The 27,791-nt window shown below is 37.1% G+C and overlaps 1 protein-coding gene across 1 annotated transcript in view; it reads right to left on the bottom strand.

Annotated features, from left to right (window-relative positions):
- The window catches only part of MSH3 (mutS homolog 3), a gene marked incomplete at both ends in the record, with an annotated part of 228,429 nt that overhangs the window by 70,357 nt on the left and 130,281 nt on the right, over positions 1 to 27,791 (bottom strand). The window contains 2 exons of the mRNA XM_080706313.1: positions 8,170 to 8,281; positions 23,549 to 23,656. Coding sequence (XP_080562439.1) covers positions 8,170 to 8,281; positions 23,549 to 23,656 — 220 coding nt within the window. The remainder of the gene's footprint in view (positions 1 to 8,169; positions 8,282 to 23,548; positions 23,657 to 27,791) is intronic.

Below are 27,791 nucleotides of genomic sequence, written 5' to 3'. Positions count from 1 at the left end.
TAGTGACCCAAGGGAAGAACCCAGAGAAGGCACAAACCCCCGAAATCATGGGAAAGAGGAATAACACTGGAGCAATGAATGCCCACAATCCCACAACATCAGAACCCGACAAAACAGAAAATCAGAGATTTCTAGAAGATCAAATCAGGAAAATAACTGTAGAAATAATAGAAGTGCTTCGAAAAGAACTCAGAGAGAGCCAAAAAGATATAAAGAATGCAATTAATGAAGTAAAGGCCTCAATTCAAAGCACAAACAACCGATTAGACCACATAGAGAACAGAATCTCGCTCTTAGAAGATGAGCAATCCAAAAATGAACGCATAGTTTCTAATCTAGAAAAAAATATCCGACAGCAGGAATCTGACATTGAAGAAATATGGGCCCATTTTAAGAGAGCTAACCTAAGAATAATTGGAATAGAGGAGGGAAAAGAAAGTGAAACCAAAGGGATCAACAATCTCTTCAAGGAAGTAATAGCAGAAAATTTTCCAAACATAGAGCAAGAGGTTGATACACAGATCCAGGAAACTTATAGAACTCCCTTTAGACAGGATCGGAGAAGAGGATCCCCACACCACATAATTGTCAGAATGACCAATGTGGAAGCCAAGCAGAGAATCTTAAAGGCAACAAAAACAAAGGGCCAAGTGACATTCAGAGGCAAACCAATTAGAATCACTCCAGACTTCCCAAACCAAGTCATGAGAGCCAGAAGGGCTTGGAGTAACATATTCCAAACTCTGAAAGAAAACAACTTCCAGCCAAAAATTTTCTACCCAGCAAAACTTTCTATCAAATTAGATGGAGAAATAAGAAGCTTCCATGACAAACAGAAACTGAAGGAATTTATGTCTTCAAAACCAGCGCTAGAGAAAATACTCAAAGAGATTAACTACAAAGAAGAAATAGGTAACACACACCAGAACCAGAGAAACAAGACTTTCCATCCAACAGACAACTAAGATTGGTTATCTGTGGAGATTCATTATTTATGTTAGTCTTTTACCTATCTCTAAATTGTATTGTTTGCCTTTATTGTTGTTAATTTTTAGGATTTCTAGTTGGAATATTAATATACCTTCAGATATAGCATTTGGAAATATTTTATCCAATTCCATTAGTAACTTTTAACTCTGTTTACATTGTCTTTGGATATACAATATTTTTTTATTTTTTAGGGAGTTTGTATATTCTTCTGTTGCCTGTGCCATTGAAATCATATCCAAGAAATCACTGCCAATTTCAATGTTGTGAGATTTTATGACCCAGATTTTCTTCTAAAAGTTCATAGTCTTAAGATTTATATTTAGGCCTTTTATCTATTTTGAGTTAATACTTGTATATGGGATTAGGTAAGGGTCCAATTTTATTCTTTTCAATGTAATTATTATTTTTCAACAATATTTAGTTAAAATATTATTATTTCCACCACCAAATGTTTGTGGAAACCTTGTCAAAAATAACTTGACAATATAGGAAAGAATTTAGCTCTAGGCTTGTATTTAACTCCAATGGTTTATATATCTGCCTTTAGAACAGTACTACACTGTTTCAATTATTGTAGCTTTATATGGTTTGAAAGCAGAAAATATATATCTTCTAGCTTTGTTCTTTTTCAAGATCGTTTTGGGTATCTAGAGTCCATATTCCATATTAGGATAGATTTTTTTTCTGAAAAATAAGTATATAAATATATGATAGTTTCACCTAAAAAAACAGAAAAAAAATATCCTCTGGCAAGAAAGAAAGCAAAAAGAAGTATTGAAATGTTATCTTTAGGTCATCAAAAGCTTGGTATCAGACAAAAGAAACTGTTATGTGAGATTATCATTTTTAATGTTGGATAAATTGCTATAATACTAGATGTCAACCACTAAGCCAAGCATGGGAAGGAGGGATAGGGAGGGAATTGGGTGGGGATCGGGTGGGGGCTGACTGGGCGATGTGTGCATGTATGTCTACAAAAGTTTGTATCCCACTATGATGTATGAATACAGTGCACCAATAAAATTTAAAAAAAAGAAAAAAAAAAGCTTGGTATCAGACAAATGAAACTGTTATGTGAGATTATCATTTTTAATTTTGGATAAATTGCTATAATACTAGATGTCAACCACTAAGCCAAGCATGGGAGGGAGGGATGGGGAGAGAATGGGGTGGGGATCGGATGGGGGCTGACTGGGCGATGTGTGCATGTATGTCTACAAAAGTTTGTATCCCACTATGATGTATGAATACAGTGCACCAATAAAAAAAAGAGAGAAAAAAAAAGAAGAAACAAAGTAAAATAAATAAATAAATAAATAAAACATCACATACTAAAACCCCAACTTTAACTCTAAAAACAAACAAACAAACAAACAAACAAACAAACATACATCCATTGGGAAGCCTTTTGGTGTAAGAAGCAAATAACCGTGGGAGGGTTGAGACTTCAGTGCCTTTTAAAAGTTTCCCCAGCAATATATCTTGATTTTCCATAGGTGTGCCAAGATGCTGACCCTAATCCTCAAAGTGGCAGGTGGAGTAGGGGCAGCCACAGCTTTAGGGCTGGCCTTCTCTGGGCAAGTTTTTCCTTTTATTCTGATGTATCATCAAAATATACCTTTTTTTGGGGGGAGGTGCTACTGAGTATGGAACCCAGGGGCCTTCTACCTCCAGGCTACACTCCCAGACCTATTTTATATTTTATTTGGAAACAGGGTCTCGTAAGCCAGATGAGGCTGGCTTTGAACCTGCGCGATCCTCCTGTCTCAGCGTCCCAAGCGCGGGGATTACAAGCGTGCGCCACCACGCCCGGCTTAAAATATTACCATTTTGTATGTGTGCTATAAAGTGGAAAAGATTGGAAGCACTGGCTTGCCTTAGACTATGTCTATGTTTTGGGAAATAGTCTCAGACTATCCAACTTGGGGAACCTCTAGGTTGCTTCCCTATTCTGGGACTCAGTTTATTCAGAAGTAAAGTATAAAGAAGTGTTACACTACAAGATTCCTAGTTATCCCTCTAGCTCTATATAACAATTATTTTGCAAACTGTGAAACCCCCATATAATATCCTGAAAAAGTGACATTTTATGGGAAAAAAAAGGGCAAAATTTTTATTTTTTTATTTTTATTTTTTTTTTTTTAGTGGTACTGGGGTTTCTGGAAGCCCTTCTACCTCCAGGCTACACTCCCAGACCCATTTTTTAAAATACTTTTTTATTTGGAAACAGGGTCTCCCACGCCAGCACAGCTGGCTTCGAATCTGTGTGATCCTCCTGTCTCTGCCTCCCAAGTAAGGGGATTACAAGCGTGCGCCACCACTCCTGGCAAAAGGGCAAAAATTTAAAGTGAGACTTGGAGGCTGCTGAAAGCTTCTAGCTAATCCTTACTTAACGAGTCTGACTGGTCCTTGCTATGCGTCAGGGATGTGTGACTGATACTGGGATTACACCCACACAAGAAAGGCATGTTCCCTGTTCTCTTCCAGCATATACTCTGCTGTAATATAAACAATAAAAAAGAGCAATTATAATTTAGTGGGATAAGTACCAAGAAGGGGAGTAACACAGAGTGGTAGATTTGAGATGGGGTACCCATCCCAGCTTTGGTTAGGGAAGGCTTTGTGTAAGAGAAGGCATCTAAGACAAAGGAGTTGGAGGATGGAGTGTGGAGGGGTGGACTGTGGGCGTGGGGGAGGCCGGAGGGGGAGGGGCAAGTGGAGAAAGATGACAAGAAGGAATACCATCTGCCAAGTCCCAGAGGCACAGTAACTTGGGAACTGTAAGAAGTCCAACATGGCTGGAACAGACAGTAGGAATTGGAACGGGAAAGTGATGTGAGGGGTTAGAAAAGGCCCTGTGGCTATGGAGTGGAGAATAAATGAAGATGGGCAAGGTGGAGACAGAAGACTCAGAGGCTGCCAAGTCAACAAAGATTATACTACACAAGGGGTCAGGGAAGGAAACCAGAAACAGGAATTTAAAATATATATATATTTTCCAAACTGGGAGAGGAAAAGTGGACAGAACGTTGGCTTGTTCAGAAGCACTATGGTAATTTCACATAATTCATAAACCAGAAAAACATGCTCTAATTTACTGGTATGAAAGACCATTTCTTAAAGCTACATGATTCTCAAAAGCAATAATGCCATTTATTAACTTTGAGGAAACTATTTTCAGAGCATATTTTATAAATTAATAGCCATAATATGTCTTAGATTGAATTTTACATAGTAGCTTCCTTCTCAACACTGTCCCTATATATAAATTTATACTCTGAAAAATAGAATGCACTTCACCATAGCAACAGTTCTATATCAACTCCTACTCAAGTTAGAAAAAGCATATGTAAAAGAAATGAGTATTCTAGAATATTCTGAGGTGCTTTTTTGGAAAAATACTCCATTTATTTTGTAAAGATTTAAGTATAAGAGTACAATACTTCTTTAAAACATCCTTGTAAGTAAATAGAAGGCTATTTTAGCTCTTCAAACCTTACTTTATTAAGCAATATAATACATTATTTAAAATAAAGTGGGGAGGAGGATGAAAACAGAAAGAAAAACTGGAAACAAAAAAATTAGTATCAAGGATAACATACCTAGGGTCCAGTTGATGGGCATGGGAACCAGTAACAGGAAATAATTTTTAAGTTAAATATAAACCAAGCTACTTAGAATTATATTACTTTCTCAAGAAAAACCATATCCTACTGTTACTATGGGAATTGAAAAAGGAATTCTTATGCTCACAAAGGCTTCTTTTAAAGATAATAAGAGGACTAGTACTTATTAACTTGTTTGATAAATTAAGTATTATACAAATTTGTAATGGGAATCATATACTGAAATTCTAACTCCCAAATGGATGGCATTAGAAGAGGGGTTTGGGAGTGACTTGGGTCAAGAGTGGGGGGAGGAAATTGGGTCACGAGGGCCTAAGAGTGACCTCTCACCTCTTTCACTAGGTGATGACCCAGTGAGAAGGTACCACCTATGAGCCAGGAGACAGATACTCATCAAGATACTGATACCTTGACCTTAGACCTTTCAGCCTATAGAACTGTGAGAAATAAATCACTGTTGTTTATAAGCCACCCAATCTGTAGATTTTTGTTTTGGTTTGATTTTGCAGTATTAGAGATGGAACCCAGGGGCATTCTATCTCCTGGCTACACCCCCAGCCCTATTTTTTGCTCTTTATTTTGAAACAGAGTCTTTACTAAGTTGCAAAGGTCCTCACTAAGTAGCTGAGGCTGGTCCTTGAACCAGGATCCTCCTGTCTCAGTCTCCCAAATGCTGGGATTACAAGTACACACCACCACACCCAGCTTGTAGTATTTTATTATACCAACCTGAACATACTAAAATATGGGTTTTACACTACCAAGCAGTATTTGTATGCTATCAGATACAAGACAAAACCAGATGTGACTCAAAGCTGGTCCTTTCACTCACCACTCCTATGGCCAAATTCACCATGCCCTATGTATGTCATTCTTGGTCATGGTTTGAGATGGAATACTGTTATAGTCCCAATTCCCTATTCTGTTCTACTATCTGACTGCTCCCCTATGTCTTAATTTTTCCACTGTCCTCAGAAAAAATTCCTAATACTCCTATATTTCAAACCACATTACTTATCATTTTCTTCATACACTGGCTTAAACTGAAACCTGGCAGTACTCCCCTGCAGTCCTCTCATCTGGGAACTGAGCCACAGCCCAGCATCTCAGGACTCAGAAATATTTCTTTGCTCCTTTAGGCTTTGCCACCTCTGTCTGTCCTCTCTGCAGGCATCTAGACATCACATTTCACCAGCCCCTATGCTTGTAGTTTCTGACACCTGGACCACTGCATCTTGTTAATAGACCCCACTGTTGTCTTAGATGATCTCAACACTCATGCAAACAACTCTTTCACAAACTCTGTTCCTTTTTTTTTTTCCCATACTGGGGATGGAACCCAGGCACTCTACACCTCTAGCCCTTTCTTTATTCTTTATTTTGAAACAAGGTCTCTAAGTTGCAGAGGGCCTCACTAAGTAGGTGAGGCTGACTGCAAACCTGTGACCCTCTTGTCTCAGCCTCCCAAGTACTAGATTACAGGCATGTATGACTACGCTCTGCCCCAAACTCCGTTTCTTGATGTCAACTCAAAGACCTTCTCCCCTTCTGCTACCACCTTCCATGGCCATAACTGGGATCCTGCATTGTTTTTAAGAGCCCATGTCTGCATCCTTAGGATGATACCAGGCTCACTTATAAAGCCAGCCTGATAAAACACAGTGCTTCCAGGAGACCTTACTGTGTGCTCCCACCAAAACGTGGAGATGGGCAGATAAACCCTTGAAACTCTGCTCAGGAGCACTTACTTTAGAAAGCTTACAAGTATAAATCCTTTCCCTGCCTCTTTGAGATGTAAATCTCTTGCCACCTAGATGTCTTCTCAAGGAAGGAGGGCTAGCTCTCTGAATTTTGGTATAAGAGCCAGTTAGCAAAACCAGATGGGTTTCACACTGACCAACCTCTACTAGTTCATCCACACCAATGCCTCATTCTCCCTTTAAAACACTCAGACAGCTGGGCATGGTAGCGCACGCTTGTAATCCCCGCGCTTGGGATGCGGAGACAGGAGGATAGTGCAGGTTCGAAGCCATCCTCGCTGGCTTAAGAGACCCTGTTTCCAAAAATAAAAAAAGTATAAAATAGGTCTCGGAGTATAGCCCAGAGGTAGAAGGGCTTCCAGGAACCCCAGTACCACCAAAAAATAAAAAATAAATAAAAAATAAATCAAACACTCAAGCAGAAGCAAGGATCCATCAAGTTCAGTTCATGCTGGGCTCTTTTCCCTATTACAATAGCATTAATAAACAAAAATTTGTCCTTACTACTTTAACTAGTATCTGGCTTAGTTTAGATTTGACATTAAAACTGTATATAACAACACACATACTGCCATAGTTCACTTTTCTGCCCAACTCAATCACTCTTCCTAATATTCTTAATCTTTTAAGAAAATAATGTATAAGTGAATTGGTCTCTTCCTTATCTCTGAACACTTCTTTAACGCTGTGTTTGAGCCTTCCTCAGCATCTCTTATTTGCTTGAATTCACCCTGTTCTGCCTCTTTTGCAGCCTTCCCAGGCTGGCTCCTCTCCCTAGCATACTCCCCTCCAATCTTCTGGCTTAGTCTTCAGTCAGTGTCTCACTCCTGGGAAACCTCTGTCCATGTTCCCCATACTGGGTTAGGTCAATTGGCTACCTGTTCCCAGAACACCCCTGCTACCAATATTCTGGTACTTTCCAAGCTGTATTGTGCCAGTTGTCCATCTTCTCTGCTAGATCACAGCTCAGCGAGGAGAGAAAGTTCTGTCTTGCTTACCACTCTCTGTTCCTAATACTTACTTTACTAAATGGGGCGCAGAGTAAGCATGTGTGAAAGGACTAAGGGTGTAGGATCAAGAGTGCTCTATAAGCAAATTCCAGCCCATATGATAAAAATTCTCATTGCTAAAATCAGCTGAAGTATCTCCAATTCTTTGGAGAGCATTTGAAAATAGTGAAGAACAGGAAAAAGCATATAACACTATATGCTAATAGAAAATAGCAAAACCATGATATGAATCCAATCTCATTAACATATTTGGGCATTTGTAAAAAGTATTGTTATTAGGTTACCTAAAATAATTAAGATAATCATCTTTAGTTCCTAAATATTTTCATTTATGGATAATTTTTCATTGGAAACTACCAATTCAGTATTTGGTGGTAAATATAAAACTATACCTAGAATTAATCCACTTAAAGCCAAAATTAAAACCTGAGTAACTTTTAATTATAAAAAATATTTATGTAGCCAGGTGTGGTAGCGCACGCTTGTAATCCCAGTACTTGGGAGGATCACAGGTTCAAAGCCAGGTTCGACAACCTAGTGAGGCCCTTCACAACTTAGTGAGACCCTGTTTCCAAATGAGAACTAAAAAATCAGACTGGGGGTTTAGTTCAGAGGTAGAATGTCTCTGTGTTCAGTCCCCAGTGCCACACACACACACACACACACACACACACACACACACACACACACGATTAAATATATGTATATGTTTATATGATATCTAAAAGTTTTGGATCAATGTTAACATCTTCTAATTGTGTTTTTATATAATGTGATACTTACTGATAAATTTGTACTATTGGGAACATATTGATCCTGTTCTCCAAGCAACATGTCAATCACAGGGTGCCTTCCATTTTTTATTATGATTTTCCTTTCCTCTTGGAGAACTGGCCTGCAAAAACAAGTTATATTTCAACTTACAGTCATGAAGATAGCTTTTAAAGCAAATATCTCAGATAGTATGAAAAATTTCCCAAATAAGGTTCAAAAGTTAAACTTGAACTATAAGATAATCACTGAGAATACAGTACACTAAAGCACTAAAGCACAAGCGTTGGCAGTCTTATGACGACCCCACTATTGGAGACGATCATTACAAATCCCGCCCCCCTTTTTAGTGCCAGGGATTGAAACCAGACATGTTCTACCTATGACTTATAACCTAGCTCTATTTATTTTGAAATAGAGTCATTCTAGGTTGTTGAGAGTCTCACTAAGCTGCTGAGGCTGGCCTCGAACCTGTAATCCATCTGTTTCAGGCTTCATTTCAGTTTTCCAAATGCTGGTATTACAGGCATATATATATATACCACCATAGCCAGCTCTACAAAACCCTTTTAAAATATTTTCTATAGTACAATCAAACAACTATTTTCATTACTAAAGATAATAGGTCAGATTATTGCTACTTAAATTATTTACAGAAGAATAATAAAGTAAATAATGTAAAATTATTTCAGATTTAAAGAGATAATCATTTAAAATTTTCATAATTCACTTAATTGAAAAATCTTTCTATGGCCTTTATATCTTATATTTCTTTGATACAAAAATTATTCTTGAGCTGAGGGTGTGGCTCAGTAAGAAGAGTATATATTTGATGCCCTGGGTTCTATCCCTCCATTTAAAAAATATATATTTTATTGATTTATTTTTTTTCCTTGCTGCTCTCTTTTCAAACCTTTATATTCTTCTCAGAGCTTTTTAGCCTTTACATTTTATCAGCCTTTCTATCTCATCAATTTTATCTGTTAATAATGACTTCCCTGAGGCCAGCCCTCCTTTATATCCTCCCTGTAGATTATCACTGAGATCAGTTTGGTGTCTCTAGTTTCCATCTTTTTTCTATGAATTTGTGTTTATATGTATATCATATTAGTTGTGGTTTCTTTGTAAAAATAATACTGTAATATATCTTTTTAAAATTAAATTTAACTCAATAGTTTATTCAAACCATCATTATACATAAAAATAGGTTTACCATTTACCATCTGGTTCCAATGCACTCTTATTTTTAATAGCTTAAATCTATTTTACAAATAGATTTATAGAATAAAAAGATACTAAAGAATTAACCTAATGACACATTTTAATAAACATTTATTTTTTAATTATAAAAAATATACATACAAAAACTTTGTATGTACATACACTGGTGTGTGTGTGTGTGTGTGTGTGTGTGTGTGTGTGTGTGTGAGTGTTGTTGGGGATTGAATAATTCAAGGCCTCACAAATGTTAAGTAAGGAGCCAGGCATGGTGGTACACGCTTGTAATTCCAGTGCTTGGGAGGCTGAGACAGGAGGATCGCGCAGGTTGGAAGCCAGCCTCGGCTACTTAGTGAGGCTCTCAGCAACTTAGTGAGACCCCGTTTCCAAATAAAATATAAAACAGGTCTGGGAGTATATAGCCCAGAGGTAGAAAAGCCCATAGGTTTCACTCCCATTCCACAAATAATTAAATAAATTAAATAAAAATAAAAATAAAAACAAATGTTAGGTAAGTACTCTACCACTGAGATATTGAAAGGCTTTTTCCCCCCAAGGGGGAGACCCTCACTCAAGTCTCAGGATAAGCAACACCCAGAGAGAACACGAGAAACTTTACCTTGATGCAAAAGCAAAAGGTTTATTAAGGAGCCAGTGCGCACTGGGGTCGTCTCATGACTCACGCAGGAGCTGAGATCGACCCCGAGTGCTAGGGGCTGGGAATATTTAAAGGGAAAAACCGGAAGCTGGGGAGGGGATTGGGCCGGATTACATGCGTCAAAGGAAAATTACAAAACCATTTGAAAAGCACATTCTGGGGTCAAACGTTGGACAAGATGCTAGGTGTGTCCGTCTTGTAGCCAGCAGATTTCTGGAACAAGGCGGGCTGACCTGGGGGTCATACTGACCTGGGGGTCACATTTTTTTTATCACTGTACCCTTAATCATGATGTTTCCTAAGCTTGTACTTTTCAAACTGCAGCAGAAATATGTCCTAAGCTTGCACTTTTAACCCGTAGCAGAAAGATTTCTCAAATCTGCACTTTAACAGGAATGAGGAACTATTTGCTATGCATTTGGCTAGTTGCTAGGGGCTTTATAATTTTTCATTAGGGTCTTACAATATATCCCCAGTTCTTAATAATAATTTAAACATGGTGAATTTCGGCAAGATGGCAACTGAGGGAAACAGCACATCTCAGTCACTGTAAAAACTCAAAACACAAACACCTTGAAGGTAGCTTCTTGACATGAGCAAAAATTTGAAACAAAGCAGCAAAAACATTGAACAAAGAAACAAAAAACTGAACCTTGGCAGGACAAAAGCCAGAAGACAGAACAAGCGACAGCAAAGTGCCCCACACATGCCACACCTGGGAAATGGCAACAGTGGGCGTCATCTGCAACATCTTAGCCTGACCATGCTGTTTCAGGACTGCTAGCACTGCAGCCTCTAGAGACCCCCAGAAAAGAATCCATCAACCTGATGTGAAGTAAGCGGTTGCAGGTCTTCAGCATCATAAGCAGTTGGCACCTCACTTCAGGGACACCCGGCCAAAACCTGCAGCATTGAGGGCTCAGCCCACCTTGCCCTCCAGAAATCCAGAGCAGCACTTGAACTTAAGTTTACCCACCCTAGCGGGAGACTGCCCACCTCGAGCACAGGGACTCGCATGGCAAGCAATAGGGTCTGAGACTTTGTGGTCCATCCCTGTAGAGGTTGGATTGGAGGCTGCTGCCAGACACAGCAGAGGCATGAGAGAGGCCCATGGCACACAGGGCACAACACCCTTACAGGACGTCCAGAGATCACCCTGTAATTACACTGAACACCACACCTGTGTAGACAGAGAGAAAGATGCAGGCCCAGGGCCAGTGGGAAATGTGAAGTGCCTCACTTACACTGGGTCCAGCCCCTCTGACGCCCACCACCTGGATAGGCAGAGGCACAGAGGCCCTGTGGAGAGCTCAGAGACCTAGGCATGGAGTGGGAGAGGCACCCATGGCACTAGAGCCTGCACTGGCAGAGAGAGACAGTACGGCGAGGTCCCAATCATCGCAGGAGATCCAAAAGTGGGGCTGCAAACTGATTTCACTGCTGTAGCTTACTGAGCAAAAGAGAACAGTTGGAACATGCCCAAGAACATACTATAGTGAGCACAATTAAATGGCTGAAAGTATCCATGCAGACCCAGAAAGACTGCAGAAGCCAAGTCTGCTCTGTATATGCAGGGGATTTTTGTTTTGTTTTGTTTTGTTTTGCTTTTGGGAGGGTTTGGGGATGAAACCCAGGGATATTTGACCTCCGAACTACACCCCCCCTGCCCCATTTTTTTTTTTTTATTCTTTATTTTGAAACCAGGTCTCACTGAGTTGAAAGGGGCCTCACTAAGTAGCTGAGGCTGTATGCAAACCACGATCCTCTGGTCTCAGCCTCCCGAATGCTGGGATTGCAAGTGTGCACAACCATGCCCAGCTTTTTTTTTATTTCGTTGTTTTGTTATTCTTTTGTGTTTGCTCTCTTTCCCATCCCTTTAGCAAGCTACCTCCCTCATTCTGATCTATTCTCTTCCCTCCAAACCTTTTGTTTTGTTTTGTTTTTGTCTTATATTAAATCCATTTCCTATCACTATGCCTACTCTACACTACCTACTAGGATCCTCCTATATATTCACTATCTCTGATCTCTACCATATATTTATTACCTTTCTACACTCAAATTCTCATTCTACTCAATTATATCCCTATTCCTGCACCCATCATTCCAGCTCCTCACCCTCACACAACTTTCACCATTGAATACAATACAACACAACTTCCCCTTGTATATACCAGATGACACCTCTAAATCTTGATTGCTGAGACTGGACCAAAGAGGTGAACCACCAGAAAGACTGCCAGACACTAAGGCTAAACTACCACAGCTGACATCAGGAATCACCCAACAGCCTGCACATCAAGGTTTATATATACATAGGGCACAAACTGTTTTGCTCACACCTCTAAGCCAACTCTCTGTAACAGAGGTGACAGAGAGGACCCCAGACCTTAACACCTGAAACCTATCAACCTAACCACAGGAGCAGGCAGAAGGGGCCCCAGAATAACCACAACCCTGTACTGACAATCTCCCAGTAGAACAACAGTAGGATGGAAGTAGACACATTTTTCAAGGTTGGTGTCAAAGGGTGATAAATACACACAGAGAACAGAGAATAGTAGAGACTATTCAATTGTATAAAATATCTACTGGCAAATATCTACCACCACAATAAGATGCTAGTAAGGGAGACAAAATGGACATAAGAAACCTACAGACTGAGAGAAAGCTATCAAAAGCAACAAAAATATAAACTTAAGAAACTGGAAATCATGCAAAGGAAGAATAGAGAAGTTGGACACGGTCATTCACACCTGTAATCCCAGTACTTGGGAGGCTGAGACAGGAGGATCACAGGTTCACCACCAGCCTCAGCAACTTCTGAGGCCCTCTGCAATTTAGTGAAACTCTGTTTCAAAATAAAGAATAAAATAGAGCTGGACATGTAGCTCCAAGGTAGAATGCCCCTGGGTTCAAGACCCAGTACTACACACACACACACACACACACACACACACACACACACACACAAAGACAGGAAAAGAAAAGAAAGACTTGCAAGGAAACGAGTTCCCACAATCCCACAATAGCAGAACCTGCCAACACAGAATTGCACAGATTGCCAAAAGGACAATTCAAAACTTTAATAGTAGAAATGATACAGGATTTCAGAAATTAATTCAGAGATAGCCTGAAAGAAATAAAGGAACAAATAAATAAAGAATCTGACATCCTGAACAGGAATAAAAGAGAAGCCTTGAAGGAAGTGAAGGATGTCATCATTAAAGTGAAGGGATCAATATACAAACCATAACAGTAGACTAGATGGCTACTCCAAAAATGAACCTATAGTATATACTTCAGAAAAAAACAATTCAACGCATCAATTGGACACTGAAGAGATCTATGCCAATTTTAAAAGAGTTAACCTAACTATAGGCATAGGAGAGGAAATAGAAGCTGGAACCAAAGGAATCAATAATTTTTCCAAAGAAATAATTTCAGAAAATTTTCCAAATATAAAAAAGAGGTCGACACACAGGTACAGGAAACATATAGAAGCCCCATTAAACAAGATTAGAGAAAAGGCTCACCACACCACATAATAATCAAACTGACGAATGAAGAGGCCACAGAGAAGATCTTAAAAGCCAAAAAAGTAAAAATTGAGTAATATTCAGAGCCAAACCAATTAGAATCACTCCAGACTTCCAAAACCAAGTAATGAAGGCTAGGAGGGCCTGAGGCGATATACTCCAAACTCTGAAAGAAAACAATTTGCAGCCAAGAATATCCTACCCAGCAAAAATATCTATAAAATTCAAAGGGGAAATAAAAATCTTTCACAATAAACAGATGATAATCCAGAATACTATCAGAAACTATTTTGAAAACTATACTCCAACAAAATGGAAAATCTAGATGAAACTGACAAATTTCTAGACACATACAACTTTCCTAAAGGTTGAGTCAAAAAGACATAGAAAATTTAAACTGACCAATAGCAATCAAAGAGACTGAGGCAAGCTGGGCATAGTGGTACACACTTGTAATTCCAGCATTTGGGAGGCTGAGAAAGGAGGATCGAGGTTCATAGACAGCCTCAGATACTATTTAGTGAGGCCTTCTGCAACTCAGTGAGATCCTGTTTCAAAATAAAGAATTAAAAAAAATAGGGCTGGGGGTATAGCTCAGAGGTAGAATGCCCCTGGTTTCTAGTACTGCAAAAAAAAAAGGAAGAAAGAAAGAATGAAAGAAAAGAGAGATTGAAAAAAAAGAGATTGAGGTAGCAATAAAGAGCCTACCATCAAACAAAAGTCCAGAACCATATGGTTTCCCAAGTAAATTTTATAAAACCTTTATAGGAGAGCTAAGCCCAGTACTCATCAATCTACTGCATGAAATAGAAAGAAACAGGAATCTCATAAATACATTCTATGAAGCCAACATCATATTAATACCAAAACCTAATAAAGAAAGCTCAAGAAAATAAAACTATAGGCCTATATCACTGATGAACTTAGATGCAAAACTGCTAAACAAAGTATTAGCCACGCGCATTCAGAAAAATTACACCACATCAGAAAAACTATACACCATGATCACATCAGGTTCACCCAGGGAAGCAACCTGGTTAAATATGGAAAAAAAAAAATCCATGTAATTCACCAAATCAACAGAACCAAAGACAAAAAAATCACATGATCATTTCAATAAATGTTGAAAATACATTCTACAAAATCCAACACCCATTCATGCTGAAAACACTACAGAGAATTAGAATAGAAGGCACATACCTCATCATCATAAGCAAATATACAATGGGCCCAAAGCCAACATCATGTTAAATGAGGAAAAACTTTGAAAGTTCCCCCTGACAAAAGGGAACAAGACAAAGATGTCCATCGTCACCACTTCTTTTCAATAAAATACTTGAAACTCCAGCCAGAGCAATAAAGCAAGAGAAGAAAATCAAGAGTATAAGTAGGAAAAGAAGAACTAAAACTATCCCTATTTGCAGATGATGTGATACTAAGAAGACCCAACAAATTTGACCAAATGTTTATAGAACTGATCAATAAATTCAGCAAAGTGTCTGGATACAAAACCAATTTTTAAAAAATCAGAAGCTTTCTTGTATGCCAACCATAAATCAACTGAAAAAGAAATACAGAAAATACTTCCACTCATGATATCCCCCCCCCCAAAATAAAATACTTAGGAATAAACCTAACCAAGGAGATAGAAGACTACTACAAGGAAAATTATAGAACACTGAAGGAAGAAATCAAAGAAGACCCTAGATGATGGAAAGACCTTTCATGCTCTTGGACAGGCAGAATAAATATCATCAAAATGGACTCTTCCAAAACTGATCTACAGATTCAGTGCAATACCCATTGAATTATCAAGGTCATTTCTCATAGACAGAAAAAAATCAAGTCATTTAATTCATTTGGAACAACAAAAAATCCAGAAGAGCCAAAGTAGTTCTTGCCACAAAAACCATGCAGGAGGAAATACAATACCTGGGTTCAAAATATATACAAAGCTATAGTAATAAGAACAGCAATGGTATTGGCACAAAAACAGACACATAAACCAAAAGAGCAGAATAGAAGTCTCAGAAACAAATCTGCACACTTAACAGCCAACTGACTTTTGACAAGGGGCCAAAAACATACACTGGGAAAAATAAAGTCTCTTCAACAAATAGTGTGGCAAAACTGGTTATCCATATCAGAAAAGTAGAAATAAGCTCCCCTTCTCACCCTGCACAAGAGTCAATTCAAGATGGATCAAAGACTTGGAAATCAGACCAGAGACCTTGAGGCTCCTTGAAAAGGGCATAGGTCCAACACTTCAACACACAGGCACAGGTTAAAACTTTCTCAACAAGTCCCCAAAGGCACAAGAAACTAAAAGGCAAATCAATACATGGGATTGCATTGAACTGAAGAGCTTTGGTACAGCAAAGGAAACTATCAAAAACCTCAACAGAGAGCCGACAGAATGGGAGAATATTTTTGCCGGCTACTCCTCTGATAGAGAACTAATATGTAGCATATACAGAGAACTCAAGAAAGTCAGTGCTAAAAAAACAAAAAAGGGACAAATGAGCTAAATGGACACTTCATCGAAGAACAAATTCAAATGGTAATAAGTATTAGAAAAAATATTCAACATCATTATCATTCAGAGAGATGCAAATCAAAACAACCCTGAGATTTCACCTAAGCCCAACTAGAATGTCAATCATTAAAAACACTAACAAAAACAAATGCTGGTGAGAGTGTGGAGAAGTGAGAACTCTAGTACATTGTTGGTAGGATTGCAAATTAGTGCAACCACTTTGGAAAACCATGTGGAGGATCCGCAGAAGAATGGGAATGAACATACCATGTGATCCAGGAATACCACACTTCTGGGTATCTATACAAAAGAATGGAAACCTAACTACCAGAGTAATGTATGCATATCTTTTTATAGCTGCATAATTCATAAATTGACAAACTATGGAACCAGCCAAGATGTGTATCAACGGATGAATGCATTACAAAACCATGGGATATGTATACAATGGAATTTTACTCAGACATAAAGAAGAACAAAATCATATAATCTGTGGGGAAATGGATGGAACTGGACAACATTATGCTAAGTGAGATTAGTCAATCACAAAAAGTAAAAATCAGATGCTCATCCTAATATGCAGAAGCTAGGAAGAAAATAGGAGGAACTGCAGACAAAGAAGGAAAAACCTCAGATGAGTAAAGAAGGTGATCTGACTGAGGGAGATGGGAGGGGGAAAAGAGAAATTCCCTAATGTACATGATGTACACTCACAAACATACCAATCACTAAGCAGAACATGAGAAGTAAAGGGGAGAGAAAATGGGGCAGGAAATGGGGAAAGGCTAAATGAGTGATATGTGCATGTATGCCTCTACCAACCTGTACCTCATTAAGATATATGATTACAATGCACCAATTAGAAGAAAATGATAATAAAATTAAGTAATTTTAAAAAAAGAATTTAAGCATGGCAAGTCTCACACTTTTATTCCATAATTTTCTGGTTTTCAAGGCATATACACCTGAAATGGACAAAACATCCTCAATATAATTGTTCATCAGTTAACATGCATGCACCTGGGTATATTCATTTATAAATACTAAATTCCAAAGCCGGGCATGGTGGCGCACACTTGTAATCCCAGTACTTGGGAGTTTGAGACAGGTAAATACATACATACATACATACATACATACATACATTCATACATACATGCAATGCATGCATACATACATACATGCATATTAAATTCTAAATGTTAATAATTTCAAATAGTTTCTACTTCATTAGTTCTGGTTTTTCTCACACTTGCATTGACAGAAATGCAATAATTGCCAGGTGTGGTGGCACATGCTTGTAATCCCGGCATTTGAAAGGCTGAGACAGGAGGATCGAGGTTTGTGGCTAGCCTCAGCTACTTAGTGAGGCCCTTTGCAACTCAGTGAGACCCTGTTTAAAAAATAAAGAATAAAAAATAGGGCTGGGGGTGTAGCTCAGAGGTAGAATGCCACTGGATTCCATCCTCAGTATCGCAAAAAAAAGCAATAATTAAAATAATTGGAGAATTTTTTGAAACTGTCTAAAGCTTATAATTTTCTTAAAGTGAGAAAAGCTATCTTCTTTGCTCTATAATCACAAAACATTTCTATTTTTAGATTTATAAACACCAACTAAAGTATCGATCAAATGAATACTTTCATTTCTATATCATCTGTTTCCTTTCAATCTTCTGCCTGTCCACCTACAAACTCTATCAAGTAAATTTTGGTGAACAAATATAATGAAAGACAGAAAATGATCGCATGTTTTTTAGCAAAACAGGATCATCTGGGTTCACGTTACCAAATACTATACGATAAATACTTCCTATGGAATGACTAACTGGATGAGATTAACAGATCTCATTTTGCTCTACAGATGCATCAATTCTTGATACAAAACTGCCTAAAATATTGTCATCTAAACACTCACAATCTCAGGTTTTGTTTATTCAAGAGTTTATACTACTGTGGATTAATATCCAGAGCACTGTTGTCTTTTTCTTCATCTTCACCTTCTGATTAACCAAGTCACTATGAAATGTCGCTGTCAATTTTTTTCTTTGCTATTGTGGGTAAGAAATGAAACATTTCGCATTCTTAACTACATTCAATAAAAGTTAGAAGCAGAATGCAATGGTGGCACCTGCACTCTTCTTAAAGATGACAAAACATTTCTAGGTAACACATTAAGAAACAGAAAGGTGATGTTAAGTGTGTGATTACATGCACATGTGTGTATGTGTGTGCTTCTTTACATTTGCATCATTCTCCAGTTTTCTCTTTATTTTAAATGTTTACACTATAGTTGGAATAAATGATAAACAACACTGAACTATTCTAAGATGATGAAAAAGTTTCAAAATATAGGAAAGATAAGATTCCTAAAGACCCCAAAGTCTATCTCAAATTTACAAAGGGTCCAATGGATCCACCTGATAAATAAAAGCATGAGTTTTATTCTTCTTTTGAAATAAAAAATAGTAAATTTTTTTCTTGGTAGACCTTTACGAAACTGAAATTAGGTCCAGTGACCCCTTATGGTATAGTATATAGAAGGTAAAGGATCACTTCTTGCTAGAGTTTCAGCATTTCTTTGAAGCTGTTGCACAAATGAATTAGTCATTCTTTACTGTTGGACATTTAGACAGTGTCCAAATTTTCATTGTTGTAAATAATTCTGCATTAAAAATCCCTATATGTCTCTATCCAAGTGTATTTCTAAGATAGAGTAGCTCTTGTAAATGCCTGATGTAAAATTTCTAAGTCATAAGGTATGCATACTTTTTATTTTAATAGCTAAGAATAGTTATACTAATCTACCTTCCCCCAAGATATGAAAGTTGAGACTTGTTTTTTCATATGACTTCCCAGGAAGATTATCACTTCAGAACAAAATTTTGAATGATTTGTTCTGCTCCACTAACTTATTCTGTTGGTATCAAAATTACTTAATGACAAAACCCCTTCTTATAAAGAAAGAAGCAAAGAATAATTTGCAAAGCTGGGATGATATGCTAGGATAGAATAGGCATAGCTAGAAAGACGAGAACAGAGTGTTGATAACCTGACCCATGGCCGTGAGAGAGAAAGGACTGAGGAAATGTGCGTGCTGCCTTGGGAGAATGGGCCATCTGAGCATAAACACATTTCTTTATTTTACTTAGTAGTTTTTAAATTGCATCTTTGTGTTTTAATAACCCCAAAGAAACAGAACATAATCTACTTTAGTAAAAAAGAAATAGTATAATATCCAAAATACAAATTTGATAAAAGAGACAGACTAAGAATTTTGTCTAAAGGTTTGGACTGTAGTGGACAAAAATGTATTAAGGACATTTAGAAAGACAAGATTGCAATTAGAAAGCCAAATTATCAATTTGAACTAAAATTCAATTGCTTGAATGCTCTAGAGTCTTCAAATAAGCTGGAAATTTAAGAATAATAAATTCCATACACTTATATGCTTGTATAAAGTACATTATTTTGACATTTCAAAAAAATCTTTATTAGTGCATTGTAGTTGTACATCTTAATGGGGTACAAGATGGCAGAGACATACATGCACACATCACTCATTTAGCCCTTCCCGATTCCTCCCCATTCTCTCCCCCTTCCCTCTTTCTTATATTGTCTTAGTGACTGACTTTGATTTTTGGTGGGTACGTATTGGTATTACATTGTGGTTTTAATTCACATTTCACTGATGAATGAATGGATGTTGAGCCCTTTATGTATATCCTTGTTTGTGAAGCATCTATTCAGTCTTGCCAATGTTTTCATTTAATTTTCTTATTGATGTTATTAATTTTTTTTAATTTATTTTTATTGGTGCAATGTATTCATACATCATAGTGGTATAAAGAAAATACTTTTGTAGACATACATGCACATCTCGCCCAGTTAGCCCCTACCACGATCCCCACCCCATTCCCTCCCCATCCCTCCTTCCCACGCTTGGCTTACTGGTTGACATCTAGTATTATAGCAATTTATACAGTATTAACATTGATAATCTCACATAACAGTTTCATTTGTCTGGTACCAAACTTTTGATGACTTAAAGATAACATTTCAATATTTCTTTTTGCTTTCTTTCTTACCAGAGAATATTTTTTTCTTTTTCTTTTTTTTTTTAGGTGAAACTATCATACATTTATTTATTTATTTTTCAGAAAAAATCTATCCTGATATGGAGTATGGACTCTAGATACCCAAAACAGTCTCAAAGGAGAACAAAGCTAGAAGATGTATATTTTCTGATTTCAAACCATATAAAGCTACAATAATTGAAACAGTGTAGTACTGTTCTAAAGGCAGATATATAAACCATTGGAGCTAAATAAAAGCCTAGAGATAAATTCTTCCATACATTGTCAAGTTATTTTTGACAAGGTTTCCATGAACTTTTGGTGGAGGAAATACTAGTCTTTTAACTAAATATTGTTGAAAAATAATAATAAATGAAAAAGAATAAAATTGGACCCTTACCTAACACATATACAAATATTAACTCAAAATAGATAAAAGACCTAAATATAAATCTTAATACTATAAGCTTTTAGAAGAAAATCTGGGTCATAAAACCTCACAACATTGAAATTGGAAGTGATTTCTTGGATATGATTTCAATGGCACAGGCAACAAAAGAGTAAATAAACTTCCTAAAAAATAAAAAAAATATTGTATATCCAAAGACAATGTAAACAGAGTTAAAAGTTACTGATCCTCTTCCAAGAGTTCCTCCTATGATCCATTTCTCCCTAACTCTCACATATTAGGGAAAGCATCTGATTTCTTATTTTTTGTGCCTGACTAATCTCACTTAGCATAATGTCCTCCAGTTCCATCCATTTCCCTGAAAATGATGTAATTGAGTTTTTTTTGATGGCTGAGTAAAATTCCATTGTGTACATATCCCACAGTTTTGTAATCCATTCATCTGTTGATGGATATCTTGGCTGGTTCCATAGTTTGGCTATGGTGAATTGTGCAGCTATGAACATAGATACACATGCATTAGTTTGGTAGTTTGGTTTCTTTTCTTTTGGGTAGATACCCAACAGTGGTATTGCTGGATCAAATGGAAGATTTGTTCCCATTCTTCTGAGGATTCTCCATACTGTTTTCCAAAGTGGTTGCACTAATTTGCAATCCCACCAACAATGTCTTAGAGTTCCCACTTCTCCACATCCTCGCCAGCATCTGTTGTTGTTTGTGTTTTGGATGATGGCCATTCTAGTTGGAGGTAGGTGAAATCTCAGGGTAGTTTTGATTGATGTTATTAATTTTGTTTTTATTTTAGATGTGAATCTTTTTATAAATACATGCTCTGTATTTTCTCCCATGCCTAGTTAGTTACATTTTCATTCCTGGAATGGTAGTTTGGGAGGAAAAGAAACTTTTAATTTTAATGAAATACAATTCATCAAAAAAAAAATTTCAAGCTGGGCGTGGTGGCACACACTTATAATCCCAGCATTCGGGAGGCTGAGACAGAAGGATCGCAGTTTGTGGACAGCCTCAGCTACTTAGTGAGGCTCTCTGCAACTCAGTGAGACCCGATTTCAAAATAAAGAATAAAAAATTGGGCAGGGGGTGTAGCTCGGAGGTCAAATGCCTCTGGGTTCCATCTCCAAACCCGCAAAAAAAAAAAAAAAAAAAAAAAAAATCAGTAATGGGGATTAAACACAGGGCCACAAGAGCCACTAAGTTACATCCAGCCCTTTATTTTATTTTACTTTGTTTAGAGACAGAGTCTACGTTGCCCATACTGGCACATCACAAAGCAAGACTAAATAGCTACAAAGAGTAGATTTTCTTTACTACAAAGAAAATCCCAGAATGAAAGAAAAAATATCTAAGATTAAAAATATAAGGCCACTCCAAATAGATAAATTAACAATCATTCTAATTCCTACCTAAAGTTTACTTAGAAAACAATTTATTTCCAATACAGAGTTTTATAAAATAATACTTTTAGTTCCCATAATTAAGCATGTGAAAGGATTTAGAAATTTACTTCTCTCACTTCTACATATGGGACATACCTGAGATTTTTAATGAAACTGTTACGCTTGACACCACAAATGGACAGTAAAATAAATCAAACAATACAGAAAATGGTACATTTAGGGCACATTACTTGTGTAGCCAATTCCTCCAACTCTCCTCCCACAAAGAAGTGCTGTACATTAAAAAATTGTTTTTTAAACATGTGTTTTCTACTGGATACTATAGGACACTTAAGAGTATAAATAAAAATAAAAAAAAGAAAAGAGCCAGGTGTAGTGGCGCACGCTTGTAATCCCCGGGCTTGAGAGGCGGACACAGGAGGATCGCGCTGGTTCAAAGCCAGCCTTGCTGGCTTAAGAGACCATTTCCAAATAAAAATATAAAATAGGTCTGGGAGTGTAGCCCGGAGGTAGAAGGGTTTCCAGGAACCCCAGTACCACCAGAACAAAAACATGGCATTTGGTCCAAAATGAAAGGTCACAGGCACTTCTGGGCACTATCATTTATATGTTTTCTTTTAATTCTCACAATACTCCAATGAGCTAAATATTCTAATATTTCTGAAATTTTCTGTCTGTCTGTCTCAAGCTTTTGGAAGACAAACAACTTGTCCAAAAGTTAAAGTTAACATTTAAAGTGAGATCCCTGTTATGCCAACATCCATTATATGAGAACAAACTATGTTGGGATGTTTAGAGGCCAATAAAGAATAGTGTGATGATTTGGGAACTCAAAAAGAGGAAGAGAGGAGATTACAGAAATGCCCCCATTCCCTCAGTACTTTGTTGTCTAACCAAGATTTTATAATGAAGTTGAACATGCTAACCCTAATATGTGAAAGTTAGGGAGAAATGGGTGATAGGAGGAACTCTAGATGAAGGAGATCCTACAGATGAGCAAATAAGGCGACCTCAAGGGATGGGAGGGGGAAGAGGGAAACTCTCTAAAGCACAGGATGTACTTAAACACATCAAAGTAAATCACTAAGCCAAGCATGGAAAGGAGGGATGGGGAGGGAATGGGATGGAGACTGGGTAAGGGATAATTGGGTGATGTGTGCATGTTTGTCTCCGCCAATCTTTTATACCATTAAGATGTATGACTACAATGCACCAATAAAAAAATTTTAAAAAGTTATAAAGTGTTCAAGCAAAGCAAACAAATAAAAGGAGTTCTCAAACTTTATAAAAATGTTGTCTAAATAAACTTAAAAATCAAAATATAACACTCAAATTGAGTTACACTGAACATCTATTTTCACTGTACTAATAAACAAGAAAAAAAATGTGCTCATTTCCAAATCAAACTATATGACATTCAACTTTACCAAGAGTCTAACACATCTGAGTGACTAATATTTTATGATAAAGGTATTATACTTAACTAAATAATGCTATTTTACTTGAAGCAGTGATAAAGGGGGTAGATTAAAAAATATGTTACCTGCAGTAATCTCCTTGCTTAGCGACCTTGGCCAGGGAGAAGATGCAGTCAACAGTTGCTAGGTGATGCACTGCTTTACACAAAGAGTGATAATGTCCGCTGAAATTCCTAAAAAAACAGCAGCAACAACAAAAAATAAGCAAAGTGATTTCTTAGACCTACAAAAGCTGTGCAACAAGTAATCACTTTTCTAGCTAATATAAACACACAAAAAATAAGCAGACATATCTACAAAAGAAAGATGGAAACTGGTCTGAACTTCCTTTCTTTTTAATATAATTAGACTACTGAAGCTTCTTTTTATTTATGGTAATGTTATATAAACCTAAAACAGCTTCTATATAGAGGTGTCTACTATTTATACTATAGAACAATTTCATTTGTGATATTTCAACTTAGTCATAATTAACACAAATGTAGAAATCATTTTCATTAAGCTTCAATAACATGGATAATTAAGATAGGTCAGCTTTCCTTTGTGGACCTTCTTTATAGCAACATCCAACCCTGGAGTGATAATTTAAATACCTCTTACACTGAACTGGAAGCTCTGTCACAGGCAGATTTACCAACCTTTGTAGCCCTAACATCTAGTCCATGTTCTTGGCATAGAACAGAATTTGTAATAAGTAACTATTATAGACAAGCAAGAAAAGAGTACTTTATAGTTATCTTATTAATAATGCATATAAAATTTTAAATTTAGATTTGTTTTTTAAAACATAATGGGATTATTGCCTCAAATCTTTGGCCAATTAAAACTATAATATCTAAAAGCTTAAACTATTTTTATTGGAAGACTTATTTGGGTAAAGTATAAGATGTATACAGGTGTTCTGTTTTTTCTTTCTCTATTTTGCCTAAATAATCTTAGTATCTCATATCTTAACATTTTATGTCAATGTATACAATACTGGATAAGTTGTGGACATCTCTATGTAATAATCAATTGTGGATATTTGAAATGTACATAATTATATTATAAAAAGGATCTAAAACTTAATTTTTTAAATGCTGAGAATAAAACATCTTTTTGGGGGGTACTGGGGGTGAAACCCAGGGTTTTTCTACCTCTGGGCTATACTCCCAGACCTTTATTTGGAAACAGGGTCTCAGTAAGTTGCTGAGAGCCTCACTAAGTAGCTGAGGCTGGCTTCAAACCTGTGCCATCTTCCTGTCTCAGCCTCCCAAGCACTGGGATTACAAGTGTGCACCACCACACCCAGCAAAACATCTTTTTAAATAAAGAGAAAATATACAACTAAGCTTAAATTTTTATAAATCTTCTGCTTCCGAGAGAGCTTAAACAATTTTGTTCAATTAAAAACATTTTTAAGTGTAGGTGGTGATAAGTCACAAATTCTTCAAAGACTAGAAAATGAGAGAATATAATGATAACTGAGTTAACTATAAATAAGGTCTAAGAGAAATGCTAAAGGGAAAACCAATTATTTACTAACCAGAGAACAAGAGGCACCTATGTTATTTCTTTATAACAACCATCAAGGTTAAATCTTCATTTCCTAAGTTTTAAGAATAAAGTTCAGAGAAATAAAGCAATTAAACCTAAGGTCATACAACTATTAAACAACAAAACCTGGATGCCCTTTGTACTGTAGTGCTATGGCTCCGACCCAGCACCTCACCAGTGCTGGACAAGTACTCTTCCACTGAGGACCCGTATCCCTAAATTATTCTTTCTTCTTCATACTATTTGTTTGCAGTACTAGGAATTTAATTCAGGGGTGTTCTCCTCCAAGTTATACTCCCACCCTTCTTATGTTGAAACAGGGTCTCACTATGTTGCAATGCTGACCTCAAACGTGCAATCCTCCTGTCTTAGCCTCTTAAGTGCTGGGATTTTAAGTGTGTGCCACCATGCCCAGCTGAACTATGCTCTTTATATCACCCACCTCTCAGTGCAATTCTATAGACTCCACTAGCTTACTTCCTTATTATACAGAGAAAGAAATAAAATAGAAGTTGCCTGCTTTCTGCATAAAATCATAGCATAGCTCAGATATTCCTTACATACAGGAAAGAAGGGAAGAAAGAGTGGAAGCAGAAAGAGGGAAGAGGGAAGAAAGAGTCTTGTTACATTGAAAGCCTCTCTTAAAAAGTTTTTTTTCTATTATAGTATGAATTTCATATATACTGAGATTTAGTCTACTTGTTATTTAAATCCAAACATTTACAGTGCTCCTTAGCTTGAAAAAGCTGTGCTCCTTAGCTTGAAAAAGCTGTCAAATTAAGGATATACAATTCCTACATGATCGCTTTTTTACTTTTTAAAAATTATGTATTTTCTAGCTGGGTGTGGTGGCGTTCCCCACACTTGGGAGGCGGAGATAGGAGGATCGCACAGGCTCGAAGCCAGCCTCACTGGCTTAAGAGACCCTGTAACAAAGTATAAAAATAGGTCTGGGAGTGTAGCCCGGATGTAGAAGGGTTTCCAGGAATCCCAGTAACACCACACACACAAAACAAATTATGTATTTTCTGATTGGTTTTTAGTATAGGATAAAGTAGTCTATATAAGTGATATTTCCAACATACTAGAAATAACACTTTAAGTACATAGCTTTATTTTCATGTTAACTGTTTGTAAACTAAAAAATATACTCAGTACACTTTATACTTCTGCAAGTACACACGGCATTAATATAATTTACCTATTTCTCATTGAATTAAAGTTCATTAAATAAATATGAATTATACTAACATTTTAAGAGCCTATGCAAATCATGAACACATGAAGGATGTGACCTGGCATCAGATAGGCAGTCTTCAGGTGACACCTTAGAAAGGCCTTCCTGTTTTGAGGATGTCACATTCAGTAGGGACCTAATTCTTCTCGTGGCTGCCCAGAGACATGCCTTGTCATTCCTGAGCAGGCTTAGATGTTTTTTTTTCTTGTTGTTGTTGTTGTTGTTGTTGTTGTTATTGTTTTTTAATCTGACCTTTCATTTACCCATTAGACTATAGCCTATGCCACCCCTTGTCCTAATTACTGACCTATCTGGTCTTCTTAACCTGGTACCCTCTCTTTTGCCAGAGAGCTCCTATTTGCTGTCTCTGCCCTCTGCCTATCTAGACATGAGTGTCAGAAAATTTTCTTACTAACAAATGATCGTGTCACAACTTTCATTACTCTTACTCCCTCTTCTCAGGACCTCTCCAGGCCACCATGGCCTAAGTTCATACTACTCAGCCTGAGGCTGAATTGTAACTGGCTTCTCATCAGGTAACCGATCTTCTAATTTCCAGACAGAAATGGGTGGCATAGCTTTCAGTGAGTATCATTTCTGCCAATAAAAAATAAAAGCAGTGAAGGATAAGGTAATTATTTTTATATGGACAACAATGTTCTTTCTCATATCAATGATGAATATGTGAGACATATGAATTGTGGGAAACTATTAGCAGTCTGAAAAAATACTGGCTTAAGGATTTATATCTTCTTGCTTGCTTTGGCAGAAGACTGTCTTTCTTGAGGGAATTGAAGTCAGTGACTTTGCTGCCCCTTTGCTATCTAAGCTATTTCCTCCTGTTTTACTACACCTTTTGCTTTGCTTAAGGGATAAAGGAGGGAGCTGAAGACAGCAACCTCTGCCGCTCTTGCAAACACCGCCAGATCTTTATCTTCTAAAGCATACCTAACTCAATGCTTTATTCCTTAGCCAGAGACAATTAATGATTTGATGACCTAGCCTTACTTCTGTAGGCCCGTAATAAAAGGAAGAACTGAGCTTTGTTCAGGAGTTTGGTTCTCTTGCTTTCTCCCCTCTCACTTCTGCAAAACCAAAAATAAAGTCTCAAGACCTTTTTTTTTCATTGTGTTGTCCCATTTCTTGCTGGTACAGTGCCTGGCAATGAATAAAATTAAAAACTATCATAAACTTTAAACATCATCAGAACTCTTAAAAATAAGTCTTGTTTGATTCTTGGTCTTTGTCCATGTTGTTTCACATTGCCAAAATTTCAGATTATCAATACCAGAAAAATAACAAGCCAAAAAATGGGCAATCCCAGTAACAATCCGAAAGACTAACTTTATAGCGTGACAATATGCAACCCTACCGCTATAGCATCAACCAAATTAAGGTTGAAGTCAAAGCACAGTGATTTAATCTCTGGCCAAAAGAGGTCTACGGGAAGCAGATAAAGATATCTGAGTTATAAGCTGTTAGGATAATTAGAGAGGTTTTCTATCAAATCTTGCTCAACAATATGGGAGGATGAT

The sequence above is a fragment of the Muscardinus avellanarius genome (assembly GCF_963383645.1).
Source record: "Muscardinus avellanarius genome assembly, chromosome: 1".
NCBI classification, from domain to species: domain Eukaryota; kingdom Metazoa; phylum Chordata; class Mammalia; order Rodentia; family Gliridae; genus Muscardinus; species Muscardinus avellanarius.
This window is presented reverse-complemented; position numbering and strand designations above follow the sequence as displayed.